At 35.8% G+C, this 24,833-nt stretch overlaps 1 protein-coding gene across 3 annotated transcripts; it reads right to left on the bottom strand.

Moving 5' to 3' along the window:
* Nucleotides 1-8,675: 8,675 nt before the first annotated feature.
* On the bottom strand, nucleotides 8,676-12,150 carry LOC142553773 (sm-like protein LSM4). Of its 3 annotated transcripts, XM_075664267.1 has the most exons (8): nucleotides 12,051-12,150; nucleotides 11,766-11,800; nucleotides 11,615-11,656; nucleotides 10,898-10,996; nucleotides 10,738-10,815; nucleotides 9,672-9,708; nucleotides 9,337-9,489; nucleotides 8,676-8,985 (listed from the first exon to the last, which is right to left on the bottom strand). In XM_075664267.1, the coding sequence occupies exons 2-8, from the start codon at nucleotides 11,766-11,768 to the stop codon at nucleotides 8,963-8,965; spliced, it is 435 nt and encodes a 144-aa protein (XP_075520382.1). In that variant the 5' UTR covers nucleotides 11,769-11,800; nucleotides 12,051-12,150; the 3' UTR covers nucleotides 8,676-8,962. The 3 variants fall into 3 exon arrangements, with proteins under 3 accessions (XP_075520382.1, XP_075520383.1, XP_075520384.1); XM_075664268.1 differs by lacking the exons at nucleotides 8,676-8,985; nucleotides 12,051-12,150 and adding an exon at nucleotides 12,016-12,040 and having other exon boundaries at nucleotides 9,313-9,489; XM_075664269.1 differs by lacking the exons at nucleotides 8,676-8,985; nucleotides 12,051-12,150 and adding an exon at nucleotides 11,923-11,946 and having other exon boundaries at nucleotides 9,313-9,489.
* Nucleotides 12,151-24,833: the final 12,683 nt, after the last annotated feature.

Below are 24,833 nucleotides of genomic sequence, written 5' to 3'. Positions count from 1 at the left end.
TGTCTACCACCACACTGAACACAAGTCGGGCCTGAATAACCAGTGCTCTGAACTGAACCAGACTGTCTCGATCCACTAGAACTCGAAAAATTACTTCCATGCCTCTTAAATTGTTTGCCTCTAGCCTTGAACTGCTCTCTTATGTTGCCACTGTTACCGCCATTATTACCCTGTCTGAACTGCTGTCGAAACTGTGGCTGTTGGGGTCTTTGCAAATATTGAGAGCCTCTGCCTAATGATTCCAGTTTCAGCTCCCTTGGCTGGATCAAGAGCCTCGGCAAACGTGTTAGGCCTTCCGGTATTAACTAGGGTAAATATATCAGGATTAAGACCATTTATGAAATGATCGGCCTTAGCTTCTTCATCGGATACTACATGAGGAGCAAATCTCAGTAAATTCGAAAACTTAGCAACATAGTCCTCAATATTCAGATTTCCCTGCTTTAAATTTGCAAACTCGGCTCCCCTATCTATTCTGTAAGAGGTAGGAAAGAAACGCTGATTAAATTCAGATTTAAAATATCCCAGGTAACAATCGTACCTCGACCCTCTAAAGCTTTCTTTGTCATGATCCACCAACTCTTAGCAACATCTAATAACTGATGAACAACTAACTTTATTCTACGATCATCTGGATACTCAAGAGATTCAAATAATTGATCCATATTCTCCAACCAGTTCTCACACTCTAATGCATTCTCGATACCCTTCAACATCGGTGGGTGCAAAGACTGAAATCTGGCTAACAATATCTCCATCGGAGTCGGAGTTATATCCATCTGAGTATGAGTAGCACTGCCCTGATCTTGTGCCACTGGTATGTCCTGTCTAGGTCTACCATGACCTCTACCTCGAGTAGCCATGTCTGATATAAAATAGATCAAACACATATAAAATCACATTATCATAATCATCTCAATCTTGTATCAATCATCTCTGGCTTTTGAGACTCAACAATCTCAAAATCTCGAATAAAACTCAACAATATAATATCTCAATTTAAATCATGTATTTCACATCATAGCACAATGAAAATGCTAACAAATATATCACATGATCAAGCAATTCAAACTGACTCGATCTACCCTGTTCCCAAATATCTTACGCTCTGATACCACCTAATGTGGTGCCCCGGGTCCGACATTAATACTAATAATTATAAATGTAACAAACCAAACGATTAAGTAAAATATATAATTTGTTGCTCACAAATTGACATAAACATCGTCAAAATAATTTAAAGGTCTCAAATGTTTGAATATAAGTTTCAACATGGCAAAAATAAACTAGTGGTTAAAGTAATCCAAACATCATCAAATAGCTCCTAAGTACCGAGAATCCCACTCTAACTCGTATTTCCTCGCCTGGAGCTGGACTCTGGCATCCCAAGCCTCGCCTCACCTACCGTCAAGCACATGAAAACAAGAGGTAAGCGACATGCCGGTGAGTATAAACTCAGTATGATACAATCCATAACATATGAGAATTAAAATGACAATTATTTTATATGAAATTCATCAAGATGCAATATAATGCAATGCATGATCAGAAGCTGTGGGCTATCAATAAATCTCAAGATCAAGTGAATCATTTGGTCATAGGGTACCCAAGGGAAGAGAATCCCCCAGCAACATCCACCGACTCAACCGCTCGGGGTGGTTTGCTGTGTTCTACAATCCCAGGACTATAGTGCGCCTATAGAGAGTGTTCAGGCCATAGCAACGACCTCCGCATACACTATGCCAACTCAACTATAGCCACATACGTCCAACAAATTAATAAATCAAGGCGACCTCCGCCATATCAAATCTGAATCAAAAAGTGGCTCAATATGCAATGTAATGATGCAAATCAATATCATCATTTCGATATCATAGTCAACTCATCTCAATACAACAATCATCATCAAATCACCAATAGTTCATCGAGCCATAGAGTTTTCAATTTAACATAAAAATGATACATTTACCTCGTATATTACCGATCCGTAACATACCTTCAAATATTACCAAAAGAAGATCGAAATGTGTAGGTGAGAAGTCTTGAACCTCTGAAATCTACTATAACTCAAAAACTCGGATCACTTATCAAAACAGAGCTGTTTCTGTACAAAATTCATAATTAATTCAATACAGCTTCGAGCCAAGATCCGTAAATTTCTTAATCGTAATATGCCATAAAAACATTTATTGAATCATTTTATCAAACACATAACATGTGTGCTAAAGAGTTAGCTCCTTTACTTTGCCATTGGCTTCAATTCCATTTTAAATTCAAACCAACACAATCAAAATCTCCAAAATTCTTCAACACCAAAATCCAACAATAACTAAACTCACAAGCTTACCTTAGTTCCTTGAACCCAAAATGCTCTTGCTCTTACTCCAAAAACCCAACAAGTAGCTAGAATCAAAGGGACCAATGAAGGAAAAAGAGAACCCTAGCTTCCCTTACAATTTTCTTCTAGTTTCAGCAGCTCTAAATATCAAAGTGCTGGAATAGCATGTATTTGAAGTTGAATTTCCTATATGTAGTAGAATAACCGACAATAAACTCATATTCAAAGTCGGAATTGAATTAGGATATGATTTGGATTTGATATGAATTTTTGAAGTTTCAAATGATATTTGAATACTTATATTAATGATTTTGGATTATGTTATTGATTGGAATGAGTATGTTATTGATGTAGATAAAGTGTCATATCAATATCTTCACGCTACATCGACTGGAACGAAGAATTGAGGTATGTTGCGACCGGGTAACATACGACAGGTATTTGTATTATATGATATATGTCGGATTGATTGGAATGAGAATACATGTCTAGATGCCTTATTTGTTGAGTTATGTGGCATATATGACATTGTGATTTAGAATATCGATGTATAAACTAAATGTTTTGTTAACACACATCGATTGATGCATACATCGATACATGACATGCACGTCGAGCTATGATCCTTGGAGACCCTCATATGATTTGATTGGATTCTGGGGTTTGTGAACACAATTTCTATGTTGGTATTATACGACCCGTAAAGCATAGACATTTGTGGCCCCGATGATTGGATATGAGATTTGGGATTTGATGGCGCTTTGTCGACGCTATCATAAGAGTATCCCTTATTGTGGCCGGTGTGCCAGCTCGAGCATTGACTTGATAGCGATTCGTTTGATTCTGACATGTGCTCAGTGGATGGGCAATTGACCTGATACCTCCACGACATACATGCATTACATACCATATATCATTGTTTAGATACTTGTGGTATATATGATTGGTTGTTCCATACGGAGCTTTGCTCACCCCCAAAGGGGGCTGTTGTTGTCTTTGTGTGTGGACAATGGCAGGTACTCCAGGATATCAGGAGATCGGAGAGGGTACTTCTAGAGGGAGCCACAGCTTGGGCTGAGGTTTTATGTTTATGTCTTGTTCCCAGTATATACGTATATGTATCTATATACCGGGGCATGTCCCGAGGATATGAGTTGTTTGTATATGATTGGTTTTGATTACGTGTGGGCATGTTTATGACGTGAGATGAAATACAATTTGTAGTATTTAAATTATAGAATAAATATTTTGGGCTCATTGTGAAGAAATTTTAAACTCGTTTTCCGCTGTAATTATTTAACCCTAATCAGATTGTGTTATAATAACGATTAGGAGCTAAGGGCCCCACAACTTGGCTCCAGCATCATTTGCAATCAGGGGTACGAAATTTCAACCCCTCTCAAACTTACGGATGAACTCCGTAACAGTCATGTCTCCCTGCCTCAGGGTCATAAATTCCCTGGTCAACCTGGAACGCACCTCGTCAGTAAAATATTTAGAGTAGAATACCTCTGTAAAGCACGTCCAGCTCAGAGTAGCCACATTCAAGGCTACAGATGCTCCTTCCCACCATAAGCGGGCGTCTTCTCCAAACAGATAAGTCGCACAACGAACTCTGTCCTCATCTCCAAGCCCCACGAACTCGAAGATAACCTCAAGGGACTTAATCCAGCCCTCGGCAATCATGGGATCTGTCGTCCATGAGAACTCCTTCAGTCTCATCTTCATGAACCGCTCATAGGTAGCCTCAGGCCCCGTCTGCCTGGCTACCCCAGTATTGTTCCCACAAACTGTGCGAATAACTGCGTCATTCCACCTAGCATCTGGGCGTTCATGTCCGGTGGAGGGGGTGGTGGTAAATCTCTCTCCTGCCTATGATCCTCACCGTCCTCATGACGATGCTCATCATCTCTCATGCGCTCAGGATTGCGTCTAGGAGGCATACTGTTCCATACATAATCCATACGTAACTAACATGCATAATTCCTATTATTTCTTTAAATTTAAATAAATACTGCATAATCGTAATCTTGACATAGATCGTTTCATGAAAACATGCTTTTAAGATATTTCATTCATTAAACGAAATGCGTAAACGTAAAACTTACAGACCGAAGACGTGACTTCATGAGCTTCTCGAGGTCAGTAGTAGTACAACCCTTTACAAGAACATAGGCTCTGATACCAACTGTAGAGGCCCGTATTTCGTATTTGAAATTTTGCGGATTAAATAAATAACATGCCTCATTCATAAAATAAATTGATAAAAAGATTTAATGTCTAATGTAACAGCGGAAGCAAATATTGTTTTCAAACCACAACTTAAAATAATTCGTCAAAGTAAAAACTGAGTTTGAGCATAAATAGTAAATGAAAAAAATGAGGCCCTCGGGTTCTTACTACTGCCGACCCAAGCTAGCTCACTGGTTCCCGCCCTCAGCCTTGACATCATCAGTACCTATAACAATCAAGTCTAGTGAGCCTAAAGACTCAGTATGCATATATCGTGAATAACAAGTAAAATATGTCGTAAAATTTCATGTAACGTAAAAATATCGTATCGTAAAGCGTAAGGGGGGAAATCATGTCATAAGTAATTATAAATACGTGCATATCTGAAAATCATACGTAAAAGCTTGCTCGATAGAGCTCTGTCATAACATATCATATCGTAATGTTCTGTAGAGATAATGTTCTACGCAAGTGGCCCATAACATAACATAACATGCACGTCTGATCAGACTAAACCACAGTATACTGGGCGGTAGAGATAATCACAGCCCTTGGACTGGATATCCGTACCCATACATAATTGTAAACCGGTCGTAGGTCACCGGGTGAAGCAATCCCATAAGCTTAAGGTGGCCACAAGACATATCGCATATATCTCAAAAATAACTATTTTTATATTATGCACATAATATAATTATAACCCTGTTTTACCGAATGAGTTGGATCGTTCCCAGGCTTGCTACGACCTAATTCTAACATGAGAAACATGCAAATAAACTTATCTTGACCAACACTTCATAATCGAACTAAAAACGAGACAATTACGCCCAACAAACTTAGTATTCCAACCATGATTCCGTACCAACCCGAACCAACATCAAACCATCGTTTAGTCATGGTCAAAATACGCCTAACATGATGAAATAATGCTCCTAAGAATTGTAATTCACGAAATTTGGTGAATGGAGGCCAAAATCTTGAAACGCTCTTTCGAGAGTCAATTTGGCACATTGCATCGTAAATTCTCGTACGACCTCTAAACTTAACCAAATCACGAACGGTCAAACACATGACCTTCCTAACTCATTGAGGTACTGTCCAGTCCAAGGCCATGGGCTAAACGCCAACCAAGAACTCGCACGATACCTCTGAACCGCAGCAAAGCTGCTGTCCAATTACAGTCGCGGCACTTGTGCTTGCATCGCTTCGTTTACGAGGCTATTGGCCATTGAGGCTTGAACCACTGACCAGAGTCTCTTCCCAACGTCCTAGGGGTTGGCTTGAACCAAAGCTAAGGGCCCTAGGCCAATCACAATCCAAGCAACCACCCAAGACAATCCCACGCCCCAACCGAAAACTCATACTGCACGCGTGGGATGTCTTGCTTCACCTTGCTGTCTTGTCTCATTCCAATGGCCATATGAACTACCATGGCTTGATCTAGACATCATGAGGTATTGTGTGAACCATGGCTAAGGGCTAGAAGCCAACCAAGATCCACCCAACTTCCTCAAAATCGAAAACCAACTCACACAACAAAAATCAGAAAATTGAAAACCGAGGGGCACTTGTCTTGTTTGTTTTAAAAACCGATGGGACCATGAACCAAGCCATGAAAGGTCATCTTGGTCACGTCCTAGACATGATAAGGAAGGGTTCTAACCATGGTTACAGGCCTTAGACCAACCATGATCCGAACCTTCAACTTAGACAATTCAAACCAGAAATCGAAACTCACAACTTGCAACTATGGAGAGTTGTTGTCCATTTCGTGTTGCTGTGGCGAAAGGACTCAAACCGATGGACAAACACCTCCCTAACACACCCTACAACATGCCTAGATGCAGCCTTGAACGCCTGGAACCAAGCCAAACCCTGAAACCACAAACACAACACAACCCATGAAGCATGAAGTGAAAGCCGAAAATACTGAAATTATGTGCAGTTTTTTTTCGAAACAATTGTGCTGTCAAATTGGATGGTTTCGTGCTTCATGAACATAATATGGTTTAAAAGTGTACATATGAATTGATTGAAGAGAAAAGAAACATATAAACATACCTGGAAATTTGTTTGAAAAGAAAACAAACTATACGACGTCACAGGCGCAGCGGAGACGGAGTTTCTTTCTTTCTTGTTTTCTCTCTTATTTCTCTCGATGAAACTCACGATTTGTTGCTGAAATTCTCAGAATTTTCGAAGGAATGTGGTGAGGGAGAGTGGTTAGGAAATGAAGGAGAGTTTACTAATTAAATGAGATTTTTGAATGGTAATCAATATCTTTCTCTCCTTGAGTTTGAGAGATATGGAAATGATATGATATATTGGTGGATTGAGGGAGATTTGATGGGATGTGATGGCCGATTTTTTGGTGATCAAAAGCAAGGGAGAATATTGCTTAAATCATTAATTATTGGTGATTAAAATGAAGGAATTATCATACCAAGAAAAGATAAGGAAATTGATCAAAAATGGAGAGTTCACAAACTTGATTAAATCTTTTAATGGGGTGGCCGAAATTTTCTTAATAAATGGGGTGAAATATTGCTTAATTATTGAATTTTAACTCCTTAAAGTTTTAAATACTTATTATGTATTTTAGTGAAATAATTAAATTAATTTAGGATAGTCATTTCATTGCATGCATGGCTAAGTCTTGAAATAAATTACTAACATGCTAAGTTACAATTTCTTAAATAAAATAAGCCTAGATTAACTTATCTCAATTGGTCACACATTTAATTTAGGCTTTTAATTAATTATTGGGCATAAAAGAATTTATTTACTATACTTATCTCTAATTAATTAGATAAATCCTTAAGCATTCTTTTACATTAAGATAACTTATTCTATGGCTTAAATTAAATTTAGGAATATTTTATTACTATTAAATTTTATCTCAATACTCCAACTCTAGTCCGGCCTCGCTTATTTAACCGAAAAGATAAAAATTAAACTTCTGCGATTAAATAAATGATCATGACTAAACAAGTTTTAAAATAAATTAAACACTCCATAAACATATAAAAATTATTTTTAATTTAAATGATAGCAATTATGCATGGCTTATACGTAATCTGATTTATCGGATTCTACACTTTTCCATCTAAATGAAAAAAATTTCGGGTTCTTCTCATATTTGCATTATGAGATTCTATATTTTCTCTTGGTGGTTTATAAGAAAATGATCAGGTTATTGAGGGAGGTTCGTCCCCTCTTGTATTCATCTTCAGATCTACGATCTTGATATTCGCAAAAGACTATGCAAGTTCTTGAAGATCTTCTAGACCAATATTTTCTACAGTTGTCGTCAGCTTAATTTCTTTTAATAGAGACAGTTTTAGTCAGATTGATTAATTTTTCTTCGTCGCCTAAAAATTTTTGCATTACATTGATCTTTTCTCTTTGGTGTAATAAAGGTTTAATACCAAATGATGGTGGTAAACTTTCTTCTGAGATCATTTTGCCAGAGTTTGATTGTTGTTCTAAAGTTTAGATTCTTGTTTGAATATATTTTAATATTCCAAGAATTTCTTTTTGTTTTGAAGGATTTCCTCAATTTTATGTGACACATGGTATAACTGATTATCATAGTTCTTTACCATCTTTTGGATCTCTCTAAAATTTCCAGATAGTTTACAGGCATCCGAGACTATATTTAGGAACTTATTACTTTGAATTATATGTTTACCTTCAGATTCTGATTTGTTCCTCTTTGCATCTAACGTGTAATCTTGATTAGCTCTTATTTTAAATATTCCAAAATATTGAAATAATTCATGTAAATATTTAATTTCGAACATATATTCGGATCCATAATTTTTAAGAAAATCTCCTCAAAAATTTAATTATATAATAATATTAACATTGCATATTTAAAATAGTTTTACCTCAACTTTGATATCATTTATGATTCAATTATAACATTATTGGAGAATTTAAACTAAGATTTTAAGTTCTAAAGAGTAAATCAAAAATGGAAACTTAAATTAAAGATTTTATCTTAATTTACTTTTTCTTTATTCTGTTTTAGACACTTGCTCGTACCACAAACCAACATTGGTTGTTTGAGGGAACATGCGTTTCATTCACATAGGCCATAGCCAAGAAAAAAAACACTAGACTTTCATCATAACTTTCTAATACCAAGGAATGCAACATGTTCAACATAAAATATACTTAGATCAAACCAAAACTAAACAAATACCTGTCAAGTATCTCAAAAAACAAGAAAAGAGAAAAAAGTTCAATCTTACAAGATGATGATTTCGACTTAATGACAGGTAAAACTTCCCATCCAACTTCGTAGCTCGACATGTCTTGTAACAATAACGATGCCAATAAAGGGGCACTTTACGCACACGATACACTAGCCTCCCTAGCTTTTACACATCAACCACGTCCGCGACCTCCGCCTGCGATTATAAAAATTCATAAATTATTCTATTACATGCAAACAAAAAGAAAAGCAACTTCAGCTATTGACATACAAAACAAAAATAAAGGTAGGCAAGAAATTGAATTTAGAAGGGCACAGCTTCATAAGCAATCTCTCTTATTTAAAATTTTATGACATTATCCGAATCATGAGTGCCTCTCTTTCTAGGATTCATTACCAACTGAACTATTTCACTTTGTTGGCGATCGAGGATTAACACTCCTGTACAAATCAGATCATAGGTACTAGGTTCCAACCACGGAAAACTGATCATGGTAGTACTTTATGAGTTTGAAAAAAAAAGATCATCCATCTTTTCCTCGGTTACCGGATGGTTTGCTGCCAGACAGACCCTTTCCTCGGCCTCCTCGGCCACCTCCATCATCTAAAACACCACGCCCAATTCCTTTCGAGGATCTTCCAGCTGAGTTGTCATCTCTACCTCTTCCTCTTCCACGTCCAACTCCAGGTGGTTTTCTGTCTGAAGAGAGAAATTATCATAACAAAATTAGAGCACTGCCTTGTTTTCAATAAAAAGGAAAGTTAGCAATGGGAAAATTTAGACATGAACTTAAATCCACAGATTAGTTTAATGCTAGTACATGATAAAATCTGTTGTAGACATATTGAAAGTTTAAAATATAGATTTAGTTATTTAAATACCTGATCTCTTGGTTTCTTCCTGAACTTTGTCAATGACCTGGAAAATAATGTATAACACATAAATTATGATAAAAAAAAACGGCACCATAATGATATATTAATAAAGGTCATACAATATAGTGGAATCGAGCATTTGTTTTTTGGGTGTTTTAATTTAGCGACATTTTAGCTAAAGAAACAGGGATCACGAAAAGCAAAGCCAGACTACTTTCAAAAGCAGAATTAAAAAGAAAAATAAAGAAGTTAAACGAAGAGGTTCCAGTCAGATATCAACCAATCCCTGTTTTTATTATCGGATAGTTGCACTTCATCAAAAGGGGTCCAAATGAAGTTAGTGCCACTCTACAGAAGCAATGATACCAAAAAGCATCCAAAGAACGGTTGACAAAAGCATCAATAAACAACATTTTGAAGCACATTGATGTCTGATTTGGCTAAGGTACATCATTCCAGAGCAGCAGAGAGAGAGAGAGAGATATAAAAGCAATAATAATCAAGGCTACTAACATTTTGAAGTTTGAATAATTGTGGTTGTAAAGTTCTTCATTAAATGAAGAAGGAACCTACAGAGCATGTTAAGTAAAGAATTGACTATTCAAAAACCTGTGTGATTATCCTAAAATAGCCAAATCCCTAAATACAAACTGCTTAAACATTTTCATCAGTTATACCTTGAAGAAAAAAAGTGTTTACAGAGGGTTTTGGCCTTTTTAATGACTCAAATGTGGACTTGCCAAATACTGCCAATCTATTAAATCAATGGAAAAGGCTGGGAGATGTCAATCATCAAATCATTTACTTAACATACGCAACAGTTGACATGTCCTTAGTTCCCGCAACGGTTGACATGTCCTTAGTTCCCCCACCATAAACAACACAAACCATGATTCAGGCCCAAGATAGCGAAAGCAGTTTATCAGAATTAAAGAGTGTGATTTTGATATTGAGATAATGGCAATTGCCTGACATCCATTATGATTAACGTAATAATATGTGGGCAAAAGAACCATTTAATAACGAACACGAAGAATGTACTTGCAAATAAAAATTTAAAAGTTAAACTTACCTCATCTGGAACTCGGAGGTACTTAATAGTATTCCCACGAATGTAGCATTCTGGCATTCTCCAAAATCGATCTCCATCCTACGAGCATAAGCAACTTTGAGCATAGCCACAGTAAATTAACAGAACTTATAAAGCATATATAGATAAAGATAAGTACTACCTTTGACGTACAGATTACTTCTCGAAGATGGATATTCATCCAAGTATCACAATTCACCAAATGCCCATTATAAGTTTCACCGTTTTTCAGCTCCACAAGCTGCCATCATAACAAATATTTCACAGAGAATTGCATTAAGAAGCAGAAAAAAAATGTAGGTATCAAAATTCAAAGAAACGCAAATAAGACTTTGACAATTCCCAGTCGACTGCTTGCTATGAAATTATATTCAATGGGTTAAAGAAATAATCTCGGAACAGAAATGATTCTAATTAATCATGCTTAACATTCTTTACTTAGTTAATGACCTTGCAGTGTCGAATTTTCAGTTAATCCATTTTTTAAGAGCGAGAAATATTTATCATGTGGTCTACACATCTCACCGTGAGTTGCCACCACAGAAGAATATGCCAAACTACAACAAAAAATAACAGAGTAGAAGAACCAACATTAACAAGTAATTATCACCAAATTCACATTCATCAAGTTAAATTTATTATTTTGTCAGTCTCTTGCGGCATATTTTTACCAGATTCACACAATTTAATGAAACATTTTGAACCCCAAACACAATCCTTTCTTAGTACCAACCATGGAAAATCATGGGAGAAGACCTTGAACGTCAGCAAGCACTAGTAGAAAACAATCAGCAAGGTACGAAGCCATAGAGAGTTATATATATATATATATATATATAATATAATACGGAAAAATTACCATGGGATGCCCTTGTGCAGTCTTAAGCAGCGAAAGTGGAAGCTGTGAAAAAATGAGACGGTTCACCATTCAGAATCACATGAAAACAAAAAAAACAAAAAAAAATTAAAATTAAAAAAAAGCCCTAACTTTCACTTCAACAAAAGCATACCATATTTCTGATGGTAGCGAACAACTAATCGAATTCTGCGAAGGGCAAAACAAATAAAATTTAAAATCAATAAAAATAACTATAGAGCAGGAAAAAAAACACGCAACAAAAAGATTATTGATCGATTAGCAACATAGAAACAGAGGAAGTAAGGTACTAAAATCACTATTTCACATAGCAACGCGATGATTCTTGTTCATGTTTACAGCACAGTTTCGAGAAGAAAAACGAAGAACAAAAGCAAAAATAATTGAGATAGAATATGCTCTCCTGTTCCCGAAGTACCTCCAAAACCCTAAAGAATGGCGGATTATTATTTGTTAGAACTGATAGAAGTGGAGACTATTATGGTAGATACACTAAGAATGGACATGCACCTGGTCCGTTTGCAAAGTTACTCCAAGAATATGGGATTGTTGCCCAATATACTATGTCTGGTTCTCCGAACCAAAATGGTGTAGCTGAAAGGAGAAATGCAAAATTTCTTGAGAATGATTTGATTAGTGGGAGTGATAATTCAAATGACATAGTTCTTGAGAAAGATCACATTAATTCACAACCCTCTTATTCAAATGATAGATTGGTCGTTATTCACACCCCTCAAGATCAAACGGGTGTTAGGTAACCAAATATTGAAGTTCCACAAATCGCTGATGAAAATTCAGTAGATCAATTTGTTAATGAAGAACAACAAGAAATTGTTGATCAACCAAACAACCTTAGGAGATCTACTAGAATAAGAAGATCAGCAATATCTAGTGATTATGTTGTGTATTTACAAGAATCAGATTTTAACATCGGAGCCGAAAATGATCCTGAAACGTTTTTACAAGCCATGAGTTGTAATGAGTCAAAACTATAGTTGAATGTTATGAAAGAAGAGATGAATTCTATAGCATTTAATGGAGTCTGGGATCTTGTTCAGTTGTCTGATGGTGTAAAAGTCATTGGATGTAAATGGGTCTTCAAAACAAAGAAAGACTCATTAGGAAACATTTAAAGATATAAATCAAAACTCGTTGTTAAAGGATTTACTCAGCAGGAAGGAATTGATTATAAGGAGACTTTTTCTCCTGTATCTAAAAAAGATTCTCTTCGTATCATTCTAGCATTGGTTGGACATTTTGACTTAGATTTGCAACAAATGGATGTGAAAATAGCTTTTCTCAATGGAGAACTAGAGGAAGATGTTTATCTGAAACAACTTGAAGGATTCTTCTCTAGTAATGGTGATCAATTGGTTTGTAAGCTTAAGAAATCTATATATGGATTGAAACAAGCTTCCCGTCAATGATATTTAAAATTTCATGACGTTATCTCCATTCAGATTCGTTTAGAACCCTATGGATCAATGTATATACCAGAAGGTCAGTGGGAGCAAGATTTGTTTCCTTATTATATATGTGGATGATATATTACTTGCAACCAATGACAAGGGTTTGTTATATGAGGTGAAACAATTTCTCTCTAAAAACTTTGATATGAAGGATATGGGTGATGCATCTTATGTCATTGACATTAAGATACATAGAGACCGAACTAGAGGTATTCTAGGTCTGTCTCAAAAACCTATATTAACAATGTGTTAGAGAGATATCGGATGAAAGATTGTTCACCAAGTATAGCTTCCGTTGTGAAAGACGATAAATTCAATTTGATCCAATGCCTAAATAATTATCTAGAGCGTGAACAAATGAAAAACATTCCTTATGCTTCTGCTGTCGAAAGTTTGATGTATGCTCAGGTCTGCACTAGACCTGACATTGCATTTGTTGTTGGGATATTGGGAAGATAATCAGAGTAATCAAGGTTTAGATCACTGGAAAGCTGCAAAAAAAGTCATTAGGTACTTTCAAGGGACCAAAGATTATATGCTTATGTTCAGATGAACTGAGAATTTGAAAGTAATTGACTACTCTGATTCAAACTATGCTGGCTGCATTGAGAAGTAACAGTCAATGTTTGCTTTGCACCTTATAAAATTCAGACTATGCTGGCTGCATGGGAAGCTTATGTTCGTACCTTATAAAATTTCTTGTTTTTCAACGCAAATATTAACTTTATAATCTCTAGAATTCTAGAAAACACTACGCAAGAATTTACAATACTTATATTGAGTTATACAAAATTAAAAAATTCAAATAAAACACCAAAAGCCCAAATATTTATCACATTTCAACAACTTCGAAATTAAAAATACAAAAGATAAAGAAATATAATATATTACTTCAAAAGAAAACACAATATATGCATACCTTATAATTCTGAGTACGGCATAATTTCAGCTACAAAATTGAGTATGAATATGTGTGTGATATGCAAATCACGAAAATGGTAAATTTAAGCATTACACTGTGCTTTTAAATCAGAAATACAATGTACATTATTTGAAAAGATATCTCACAGATGTAGGTTCACTAGGAGACATTATTTGAAAAGATATTTTGTATGTAGATCGCCAACTCGACCCAGAAGAGTGGGTCGAGCTCTTCAACGCGACCGAAGAGTTTGGGTCGAGCTCGACCCATTCTTCAGACAGCTCGACCCAGTTGTGAAGGAAGAGCTATTGGGTCGAGCTCTTCACAATGCTTTGGGTCGAGCTCGGCCCCGAGATGGGTCGAGCTCGGGGCCATCTCGGGGTCGAGGACTCGACTATCATTCTTTTTTTTTCTTTTTAACGTTCTGTTCCGTGTCGTTTCGGAGATCAATGTCGTTCTACTGATAACACGAAATTTTCTATCTACGTAACGACGATCCAAAGCATCGACGTTCACACCCTGGAACTTCGTTAAGGTAGGCTTCGTGGCCGTTCTGATACCGTTTCTGCAAACCATGCTGGAAAGTCAGGCATGCTTGCTTAAAACCCCTTAGACCTAAGTAACCAACAATAATTTCATTTATCACTTAGAATATGTCATAAAAGTACATGAATGTGCCAATATACGCTTATTCATACAAAGTCACGTTGTTTGAACTTCCATTCGGGAAAAAAGAAACAGATTGAGGAACAAAAGAAGATACGATTACGTGGATCTTAGATGCCAAGTTAGGGGGTGTATACAGAGATGTACCTGTGTTGAATGGGCCCTGAAATAAAAATTGGAAAACAAACCCTCTTATTACCGTAATAAATATAAAATTCAATTTGCAAATAACAAATATACTAATAGATACATAAATATACCAAAACCAATATATTACATCAATAATAACTCAAAAAATATTTAAAATAAGAACATAAATACTACTCGTCTAGCTGTTTTAGAGGAAAAAATATTTATAAAATCTGTGTAATCCAATTGTCGGACCCTTTCTTTCTCAATCGATAACATAGCTAGCTCATTTAATCTATTTTACAAGAAATTAATTATGGATAAATTAATTAAAAATAAAATAAAAATGCTATTTAATTTTTAAATTTATTTCAAAATTGTGAAGGTTTTGATATATTTACAAGATACATGAGTTGATCAATTAATAAAATTTTTAATTAATTAATGATGATATTGAATATTTTATGTTACGAATGAAGAATGATATTATGAATATAAAAAATTAAAACGACCATCTTAACAACTTTGGTGTGTTTCACAAAAATATTGTGTGACTAGATTATCTTTGGAAGTATCTTTGTTTCTTAACTTATCCGGAAAATTTTTCAAACCATAGTTGTGGAGATTGTTTTAAACCACAAAGTGATTTTCTTCGTTTACATACTTTGCTGCCCAAATATTTCTTCAAAACCTAGTGGAACATCCATAAAGACTTCTTCCTCTAACTCACTGTGGAGAAGTAAGGTTTTTGGAACAATAATCGATATCTTTGCATTTTAAACATCCAACTTATACAACGACAAATCAAGATTTACAGTGAGGGAGATCAATATTTGAACTGTATTTAGTTTTGCTAGAGGCGCAAAAGTTTCCTGACAATCAATTATATAGGTTTTGTAAAACCCTTGGCAACAAGTCGGTCTTTGAGACGTTCTGAAGAACCATCAGAGTTGAACTTCACAGTAAACACCTTTTTGCAACCCACTGTTTGTTTTTCTTGAGGCAGTGATGCTATCTCTCATATTCTATTTTTCTCCAAAGCATTCATTTCCTCAAGGACAACCTTCTTCTATTCCAGAGCATTTAGATCCTCATGTATAATCTTAGGAATATCCACACTACAAAATTTGGAGATGATGCTAGAATATGACTTAAGAGTTTTTGCAATAGATTATGCTTTTAAAGAAGTGATTAAATTTATATATTATAGAGAAAAGAAGAAAAATGGAAGTGAGTAGTATTTGAAAACAAAACTGAAGCTGAAATTCAAACGTAAATATATAGTGTTTAATAAATAATTGATTTTAACACCAACTTGTTACTAAAATCATTTCCGTTGAAGCAAAATCAACATCCCAATGGCTTACGGGTTTTAATTAAATTACACAGAAGTTGACACTGAATCGAATTTAAGAAACAAGCAAAACTGATTATTAAAATCCAAAAGTCAATAATCATTTTCTAGTATGATTGCAAATATTCTCTTAGATAAGTTTTATGTAGGATATGTGATTAGACATTGGGTGTTAGTACATTTCCTAGCATCTTTTCGATAAACAATAGGAAGATCTAAAGGTTCTAAAGCATTTGGTTCCACATGAATTGGCTCAAATATATCACCTGGAGTTGAAGAGGATGTGGAACTCGGATCTGTTTTCGAATTAGACTCCTGTGTCATGTGGAAGCGTGGTGTATTGTTTAGTTTGAAGTCAACTGCTCTAAAAAGACCCCTTTATGGGGGCTAAGGTAGCGATCAAATCAAGGACAAAGGCATTATGCTGCTCTCAACGAGTGCTCAGCAAGAGACAATGAACAAGAGCTTTTACAGGCACATGAGATTCCTTTTATCTCCTTGCATAGACTTGCCCAAATTGTGAGTCATTAGTCATTCCTTTTATCTCCTTGCATAGACTTGCCCAAATCGTGAGTCATTAGTCATCTCATTAACAGTTCTAGCATCAATGTTATCGATAGACATTAAGTTAGGTTGTTTCTCTTCTGCACAAAAAGTGTCTCTCTCCTTGAAATTTTATATGTATCGTTTGTGTTGGTCCCACGTGCGTAATTTGAGATAATAAAACCCGAAAATAAAAAATAAACTGGACACCGAGATTTACGTGGAAAACCCCTAAAAATTATTAAGGTAAAAACCACGGGCAAGATGAAAAGAATTACACTATAATATTTTGTTGTATACAACTCACTCACTGTGTTTCCAAAGAGAACACACACTCTCTTAATACAGGAGAACAAACACCTCACAAATATTATAGAACTAAGCACTTAAATTCTATAGGATGAGAGAAAACTCGAAGAAGAGATGACTTCAGAATGAAGGAGGGAGCTCTATTTATAGAGCCCCTTGACCGTGTGAAGACGCGTATAAAACACGTCTTCCATCTTTTCACGAAATTTCCTCCGAAATAGCCAACCCACATGTTTTTTTTCTCTTCAAAGAAGGCAGCAAAGCATGTGGTCCCTACAACAATTATTGCCGATATTTCTCCCACTTGGAGATTTGATTGAGAATCAACACATCTCCACACATCCTTTCAATCTTGACATTCCATTCTGCTTACGTTTCCGCTAGACCACTTGAGAATCTACACCACTCAAACTTATCAGTGTTTACTGGCTTGGTCAGAAAATCAGCTATGTTATCCTTCGTATGGATCTTCTGCATATCCACGCTTCTTTCTTCTACTACTTCCCGCACAAAGTGAAATTGTACTCCAATGTGTTTAGCCCTGGAATGAAAGGCTGGATTCCTTGCAATGTGCAAGGCACTCTGACTATCACAAAACAAAGGAACATTCTCTTGTTTGTGTCTAATCTCCTCCAATAACCTTTTAATCCATATTGCCTCCTTGCAAGCTTGAGTAGCTGCCATATATTCTGCATCCGTTGTAGAACGCACCACAACTGTTTGCAGTTTTGAAACCCAGCTTACTGCTCCCCCTGCAAGTGTAAACACATAACCAGTAGTAGATTTTCTCTTATCAGGATCACCTGCATAATCTAAATCGACATGCCCCTGAGTGTAAAATCTGATCCTCCATAACATAATGCAGCATTTGAGGTACCCTTAATGTATCTAATGATCCTCTTAACAGTGCTGCAATGCTCTCGTCCAGGATTCGCCATATACCGACTAACTACTCCCACTGCTTGAGCAATGTCCGGTCTTGTACAGATCATGACGAACATCAAACTTCCCACTTCTGATGCATATGGTACTCGAGACATCTCTATCCTCTCTGCTTCACTGCTATGACACATCTCGGAGGATAACTTGAAGTTAACAGGAAGAGGGGTCGAAATTGGCTTACAATCTTGCATGTTGAAGCGTTTCAAGATTTTCTTCAAATAATTTTTCTGGGAAAACCAAATCTTTTTGTTACTTCTGTCTCGGTGAACTTGCATCCCTATAATCTTGTTTGCTAGTCCCAAGTCCTTCATATCAAATTCCCTAGGCAATTGTGCCTTCAATCCTTGGACCTGATCTTTGTTGGAGCATACTACCAACATGTCGTCCACATACAACAGTAAAATGATATAATCATCACCAGATCTCTTGAAATACGTACAAGGGTTAGTCTGTTGTATCCAAGGCTCATGATATAGGAGTTAAATCTCTTGTACCAACACCTCGGCGCCTGTTTGAGACCGTACAGAGATTTTTTCAACCTGCAAACCAAGTTCTCTTTATCTTTTTCTGCAAAACTTTCTGGCTGGAGCATATAGATTTCTTCTTCAAGATTTCCATGAAGAAATGCTGTTTTCACATCTAGCTGTTCTAGATCTAGGTCAAAACCGCACACAATGCCAACACTACTTTGACTGTTGTAAGCCGAACCACAGGAGAAAATATCTCATTGAAGTCAATGTCTTCTTTCTGAGCATACCCTTTTACCACCAATCTAGCACGATACCGCTCCACTTGGTTATTGCCATCACGCTTGATCTTATAGACCCATCTGTTTCCAATGTCTTTCCTCCCTCGTGGTAGTGTAACAAGATCCCAAGTTTTATTTCTGTCTAATGCTTCCAACTCTTCTTGCATTGATATCATCCACAAATATACATCCAAGCTTTGAGTAGTCTCGTGGAAACTCGATGGCTTACCATCCTCCCATAATAGACAATATGCAATGTTGCTTTCAGTGACATAATCTGAAAGCCAAATTGGTGGTCTTCTGTCTTGAGTTTACTGTCTCACATTAAAAACCTCAGACTCAACATGTTCTTGTTTTTCGTGCTCTGGTACTGCTTCACAAGAAACTTGACCTTCGTCCGTCTTATTTTCTACTTGAAAAATAATAGTTTCTGAATTCGGTGTGCCTTTGTCTCCCTTTACTTTATCTTCCTCGAAGATAACATCCCTGCTGATGACAAGCTTGTGAATAATAGGATCCCACAAGCGAAACCCCTTTACTCCATCAGCATAACCCAAGAAGATACATTTTCTGGATTTTGAATCCAACTTCGATCTTTCTTGCTCATTGTACAAAACATACACAGGACTTTCAAATGTATGCAAATGAGAATAATCTGTTGGTTTTTCGGTCCACATCTCCATCGGAGTCTTCAGATCAATCGCCACTGAGGGAGAACGATTGATAATATAACAAGCGGTTTTGACTGCTTCCGCCCAAAATAACTTTTCTAGACCTGCAGTCCTCAACATAGCTCTTGTTCTGTATAACAAGGTTCTGTTCATCCGCTCCGTCACTCCATTCTGTTGAGGTGTGTAAGCCGTCGTAAACTGTCTTTTGATGCCCTCATGTTGACAATATACATCAAATTCGTCACTAGTATATTCTCCTCCATTGTCAGTCCTCAAACACTTGATTTTCTTTTCTGAATCAAGTTCAACACGCACATTGAAATCTTTGAAGACTTGGAAAACATTTGATTTCTTCTTGATTGGATACACCCAATATCTCCTAGAGAAATCATCAATGAACGAGAAAAAGTATCTCGCTCCTCCTAGGGATACAACCGGTGCTTGCCAAACATCCGAATCAATCAGCTCCAATATACTTTTGCTCCTGGCAGTAGAAGTGCCAAACTTTAATCTGTGTTGTTTACTGGTAACACAGTGCTCACAAAAGGGTAGTGACACTTTTGTAAGTCCTAGCAGCAACTTTCGTTCTGAGAGAATTTTCAACCCCCATTCTGACATATGCCCGAGCATTCTATGCCATAACACTGTTAATTCTTCTCTTGAACCAATTGATGCAACAGCTAGTTCTGCCTCTTTGTGTGTTTCTCCCAAAAGTACATACAGATTTGCAGCAACATTTTCCGCCTTCATAACCACAAGCGCGCCTTTCACAATTTTCATGATCCTGTTCTCGATACGAATTTTTCACCCGATGTCATCCAATTGCCCCAAGGACAAAAGATTCTTCGTCAGTCCTTTCACATGACGTAGCTCCTGTATAGTGCGAATGGTGCCATCAAACATTTTAATTTTGATAGTACCGACCCCAGCGATTTCCAAGGCATGATCATTTCCCATGAATACAGATCCTCCGAAGACTGGTTCATAATGATCAAACCATTCTCTCCGAGACGTCATGTGCCACGTCGCACCTTAATCCATGTGTCACAAAATTTGTGTCTGTCTTCTGCAACTGTTGCCGCTTCGCTGAATAATATTTCACCAATGCCTGAAGTACTAGCCATATTTCCTTGAGAACTTTTATCGATACTCGTACACTCTTTCTTGAAGTGCCCTTTACCGCCACATTTAAAGCAGTAAATATTTTTCTTCTTACTTCTTGACTTTGATCTACCTCGTCTTTGGCTCCCACTGGATTCATGGTCCATAAATCTTCCTCTTATCATCGGCAAAGCCTCTGCCTGCTTCAAAGTTACCAACCTGTCTTCCTTATTCTTGCGCCGGCTTTCTTCTCCGAGAACCGCAGTTAAGACATCGTCGAATTTTAGAAAGCTCATAAGAATATTGTTGGTTATGTTGATGATAAGTTGATCATATGAATCTGGTAGACTTTGAAGTAGAAGCTCCGCACGTTCATTTTCCCCTATTTTATGCCACATGGAAGTTGGTTGGGCAAATAGAGTATTTAGTGTATTGCTATGGTCGGTCATCGATGAAGATTCCGCCATCCGAAGAGTATAGAGCCTTCTCTTTAGGAAAATCATGTTGTGTAGCGACTTGACCTCGTACATCTTTGTCAGAGTATCCCAGATAACTTTGGCTATTTTTATCTCAGAGACACTTGACAAAACTTCGTCTGCTATAGCCAAGTGTGAATTGGCAACAGCATTGTCATTCATCTCATTCCACTTTCCATCATCCGTAATTTCAATCGGTCTATCTCCAATAGCTGCCAAGCAATTTGTCTTTCTTAAAACTGCTTGTATCTTTATTTTCTACATCATAAAATTGCTTCCGTTGAACTTTACTATCTCGTACATTCTCGCCATTATGTCTACAACAATTTTAGCAGACTGGACAAAATAATCCCGCCTTAAATAAAAAATCTCAAAAAATCTTTTCAGATGTGGAAGATCAGTCTAGGCTGCAACCATAGAGCATACTCAGAATTTTAAGAATTTTAAACCAAGGCTCTGATACCACTTGTTGGTCCCACGTGCGGAATTTGAGATAATAAAACCCGAAAATAAAGAATAAACTGGACACCGAGATTTATGTGGAAAACCCTAAAAATTATTATGATAAAAACCACGGGAAAGATGAAAAGAATTCAATTATAATATTTTGTGGTGTATAACACACTCACGGTGTTTCCAAAGAGAACACACACTCTCTTAATACAGAGAACAAACACCTCACAAATATTATAGAACTAAACACTTAAATGTTATAGGATGAGAGAAAACTCGAAGAAGGGATGATTTCAGAAAGGAGAGAGCTCTATTTATAGGGCCCCTTGACCGTGTGAAGACACGTATAAAACGCGTCTTCCATCTTTTCACGAAATTTCCTCCGAAATAGCCAAACCACGTGTTTTTTTTCTCTTCAAAGAAGACAGCAAATCATGTGGTCCCTACAACAATTATTGCCGATATTTCTCCCACTTGGAGATTTGATTGAGAATCAACACATCTCTACACATCCTTTCAATCTTGACCCGTGTGTATGTCGAGATAAAACTTAACCTTCCTACAAACAAGAAAAACTTGGGCTACGTTTGGTTTAGAAGCTGCTGATTCATGTAGAAGAAGGAAGCGCTGCTATTAACTGCCCAATTGAGCCTCACATCAAAAGGTGACGTGCTTAAAAAATTCTGGACGTGCATTTTTGTTACCCAAGCCTTTCATTTTGCCAAACAAAAGTTTATTAATTAGGGGATAAAAACGTTTATTTGCATCTCATTGGTTGTTTCATTATGCATAATCTGGCGCCGCGATATATAAGACATTAGTTGATTGCACATCTTTACTTGCTAACTTTTTATAGTTGAATATTAAAGATGAAAACAAATCAAATTGGTTTGTGAGTTTTTTGAGCTTGCTCGATAAATATATTTGATTCGTATTCGAACGAACTCGAACCAAACCCAAACAAGTTCGAAAGTTTTTTCGAGCCGAACTCGAGCTAAAATTATTTTTTTTATTGTTCGATAACCGTTATTATATATATATATATATATTATACATATATATATACACACACTACACATTAAATATAAAATATTTATTGAAATTTAAATACAATTTTAACTTCGCTGTAAATTACTACCCCTAGAATACTTCTCATTATATCTACCTGCGCCTCTTCTCTTTCCTTCCTCTGTCCTCAGCTCTCAATTGTCACGCTTGAATCTATCGGTGATTATCAAAATTCAAAGGGGTGAAATCTAGTTGGGTATATTCAACTTAGAGATTTAATGATTTTCAATGATTTTTTTAAAATTATAGATGGATTTGATAGATTTTTATTGACTTTTATATAATATCAAATATTTGTAAACAGAATTTCATGAACTTTTGTGAACTTTTTGCAAAATTTTTGTAGACATTTGTAAATTTTTTCATTGATGATGTGAATTTTGTACTTTTATGAATATATATATTCTGAACTAGTAATTATTTGACATAAATAACATCTTCACTTTAAAATTAATTTTTTAGTGTAAATAAATTTTACTTATTTAAAAATTAAATAGGTTAAATTTATGAAAAATGAATCACAATTCAATTTATAAAAATTATAATTTAAATCCTCCGAGTAGCCAAATCAACATGCATAATTAATTAATCAATAATTTTTTATTGATAAAAAATATAAAAATTTAAATATATATATAACAAATTTTTATATCAATATTAAATAAATAACTAATCAAAACAGTATGAAATTTAATAAATTTTAGGCAGTTTTCTGAAAAAAATCTAAGGTTTGTTGTAAAATAATGTTTTACTATAAATAACTCAAATTAAATTAAAATTATTTATTTCATAAGAAAATATCTATAATTTTTCCAAAAATAAATTTAGAGGTAAATTAGTCAAATTTTCACAAAAATTTCAATTTAACCTAAAATTATTTAAAAATTATAAAATTCACCTAATTTCGGGCCCACAATCTAGGGATTGTTCGAGCAACCATCGCTTTGCGTTGTAAGATGACTGAACTATTTGGTCATTACACCCATGTCCGAAAACAATATTTTTTTTGTTTAGGTCAGTTTTGTTCAGGCAAACGCTGCCCGAACAGTTTCAAGCAATGCACGTTAAAAAATGTTATTTTTTAAAATTTTCTGTACACTAAAATTTCCCATGCGTGTGCGATTTTCAAAAACTTTTCCTATGCGGATAGAAATAATAACCTCAACATGATTAATCAAGAAAAACATGAAAACCATACTATTTGGAGAAAACCTAAGCTTTGATACTATTATTGGTGTATTGTTTTCTCGCACCCAAGACACAGTTGAAGTTTAAAATTTATAATTTAATAATGGAAATTAAGTGCAGTCATATGGTTTTAATTCAACAATATATTGTTTATAAAATTTACCTTCAAACATAACTTTTAGAATTTACTCTAACTATTCTGGGAGTAACATAGATAATTCTTGTTGTAAATCCCAACAAACGAATCACGCCTCCTTTGAAGATTTGGAAATCTTCCTTCAATCATTCTTCAAGATCTCCTCAATCTAATCCACGAGTAGGTTATTTGATCATCTTCTAGTTTGCATTAGAAAAGATTGTGTTTAACAATAATCTTTCATAACTTACTTATAGATTTGTGACCAACTCTAGGTGGGGTCACTTACAAGTTTGATTGACCTAAGATATTGATATTCCAGGAGATAGGCTTAGCCCACTCTCAATAGCCTGGGAGAATTCATATACAATATTCAGATAGCCCGTGAAGGTCATCTTAATAGCTAGTGTTCACTAGAAGGTAGCTTCATTCACCTGGATCCATCACGTCATCTAGGGACCCACCATAGACTTCCCAATTTACTCAAATTCGTTGGGAGGTCACCTGAGAGCTTACCCCAGCCGACGTCCCATACTTCCATAATCTAGTCGATCTACAAGGCGTGCCGACCTCCCAGCAAGGTCTTATCCGAACTTAGAGCATGGTCTTTTCCTGAACACACACTACTCTCTCTATTTTCTTATTTTCTGACTTGAGCATCGTAGGAGCTACTCCGGAGAAATCTTCTGAGCCTTTTCTAACGTTCTTGAAACGTCTCGTGTTCTTTTGTTTAAAATGTACTAGAATTTTTTTTTAAATTCGGCCAACACATGAAAATATTTTAATAAAATATTTTGCCCATGTTCTAGAACATCCACTAGCTAGCATTTTAAAATCAAGTGCAATAGTCATAAAAATAAAATCATCGCATGTTTTACCAAACCTAAAAAGCAATAAATTTGGAATGTGCCGCCCATACTAAACCTCTCAAAGAATAAAAAAAATCTTAAAATCTTTAACGTAATCATGAATCCTAAAATCGTAAATGCGGAAACAGTAGAAACGCTGGTCCTCGGATTGCGTGCA

The sequence above is a fragment of the Primulina tabacum genome, chromosome 8 (assembly GCF_025594145.1).
Source record: "Primulina tabacum isolate GXHZ01 chromosome 8, ASM2559414v2, whole genome shotgun sequence".
NCBI classification, from domain to species: Eukaryota; Viridiplantae; Streptophyta; class Magnoliopsida; order Lamiales; family Gesneriaceae; genus Primulina; species Primulina tabacum.
Note: the sequence above shows the minus strand (reverse complement) of the source record. Positions and strands in the feature narration are given on the sequence as shown.

Excerpts from the sequence above, each read along its gene's own strand:
- LOC142553773 (XM_075664267.1), bottom strand. Across the intron at positions 10,816-10,897 it reads AAGTAATCTGTACGTCAAAG|GATGGAGATCGATTTTGGAG; the intron begins GTAGTACTTATC and ends TTATGCTCGTAG. Across the intron at positions 9,490-9,671 it reads GGAAGAAACCAAGAGATCAG|ACAGAAAACCACCTGGAGTT; the intron begins GTATTTAAATAA and ends TTCTCTCTTCAG.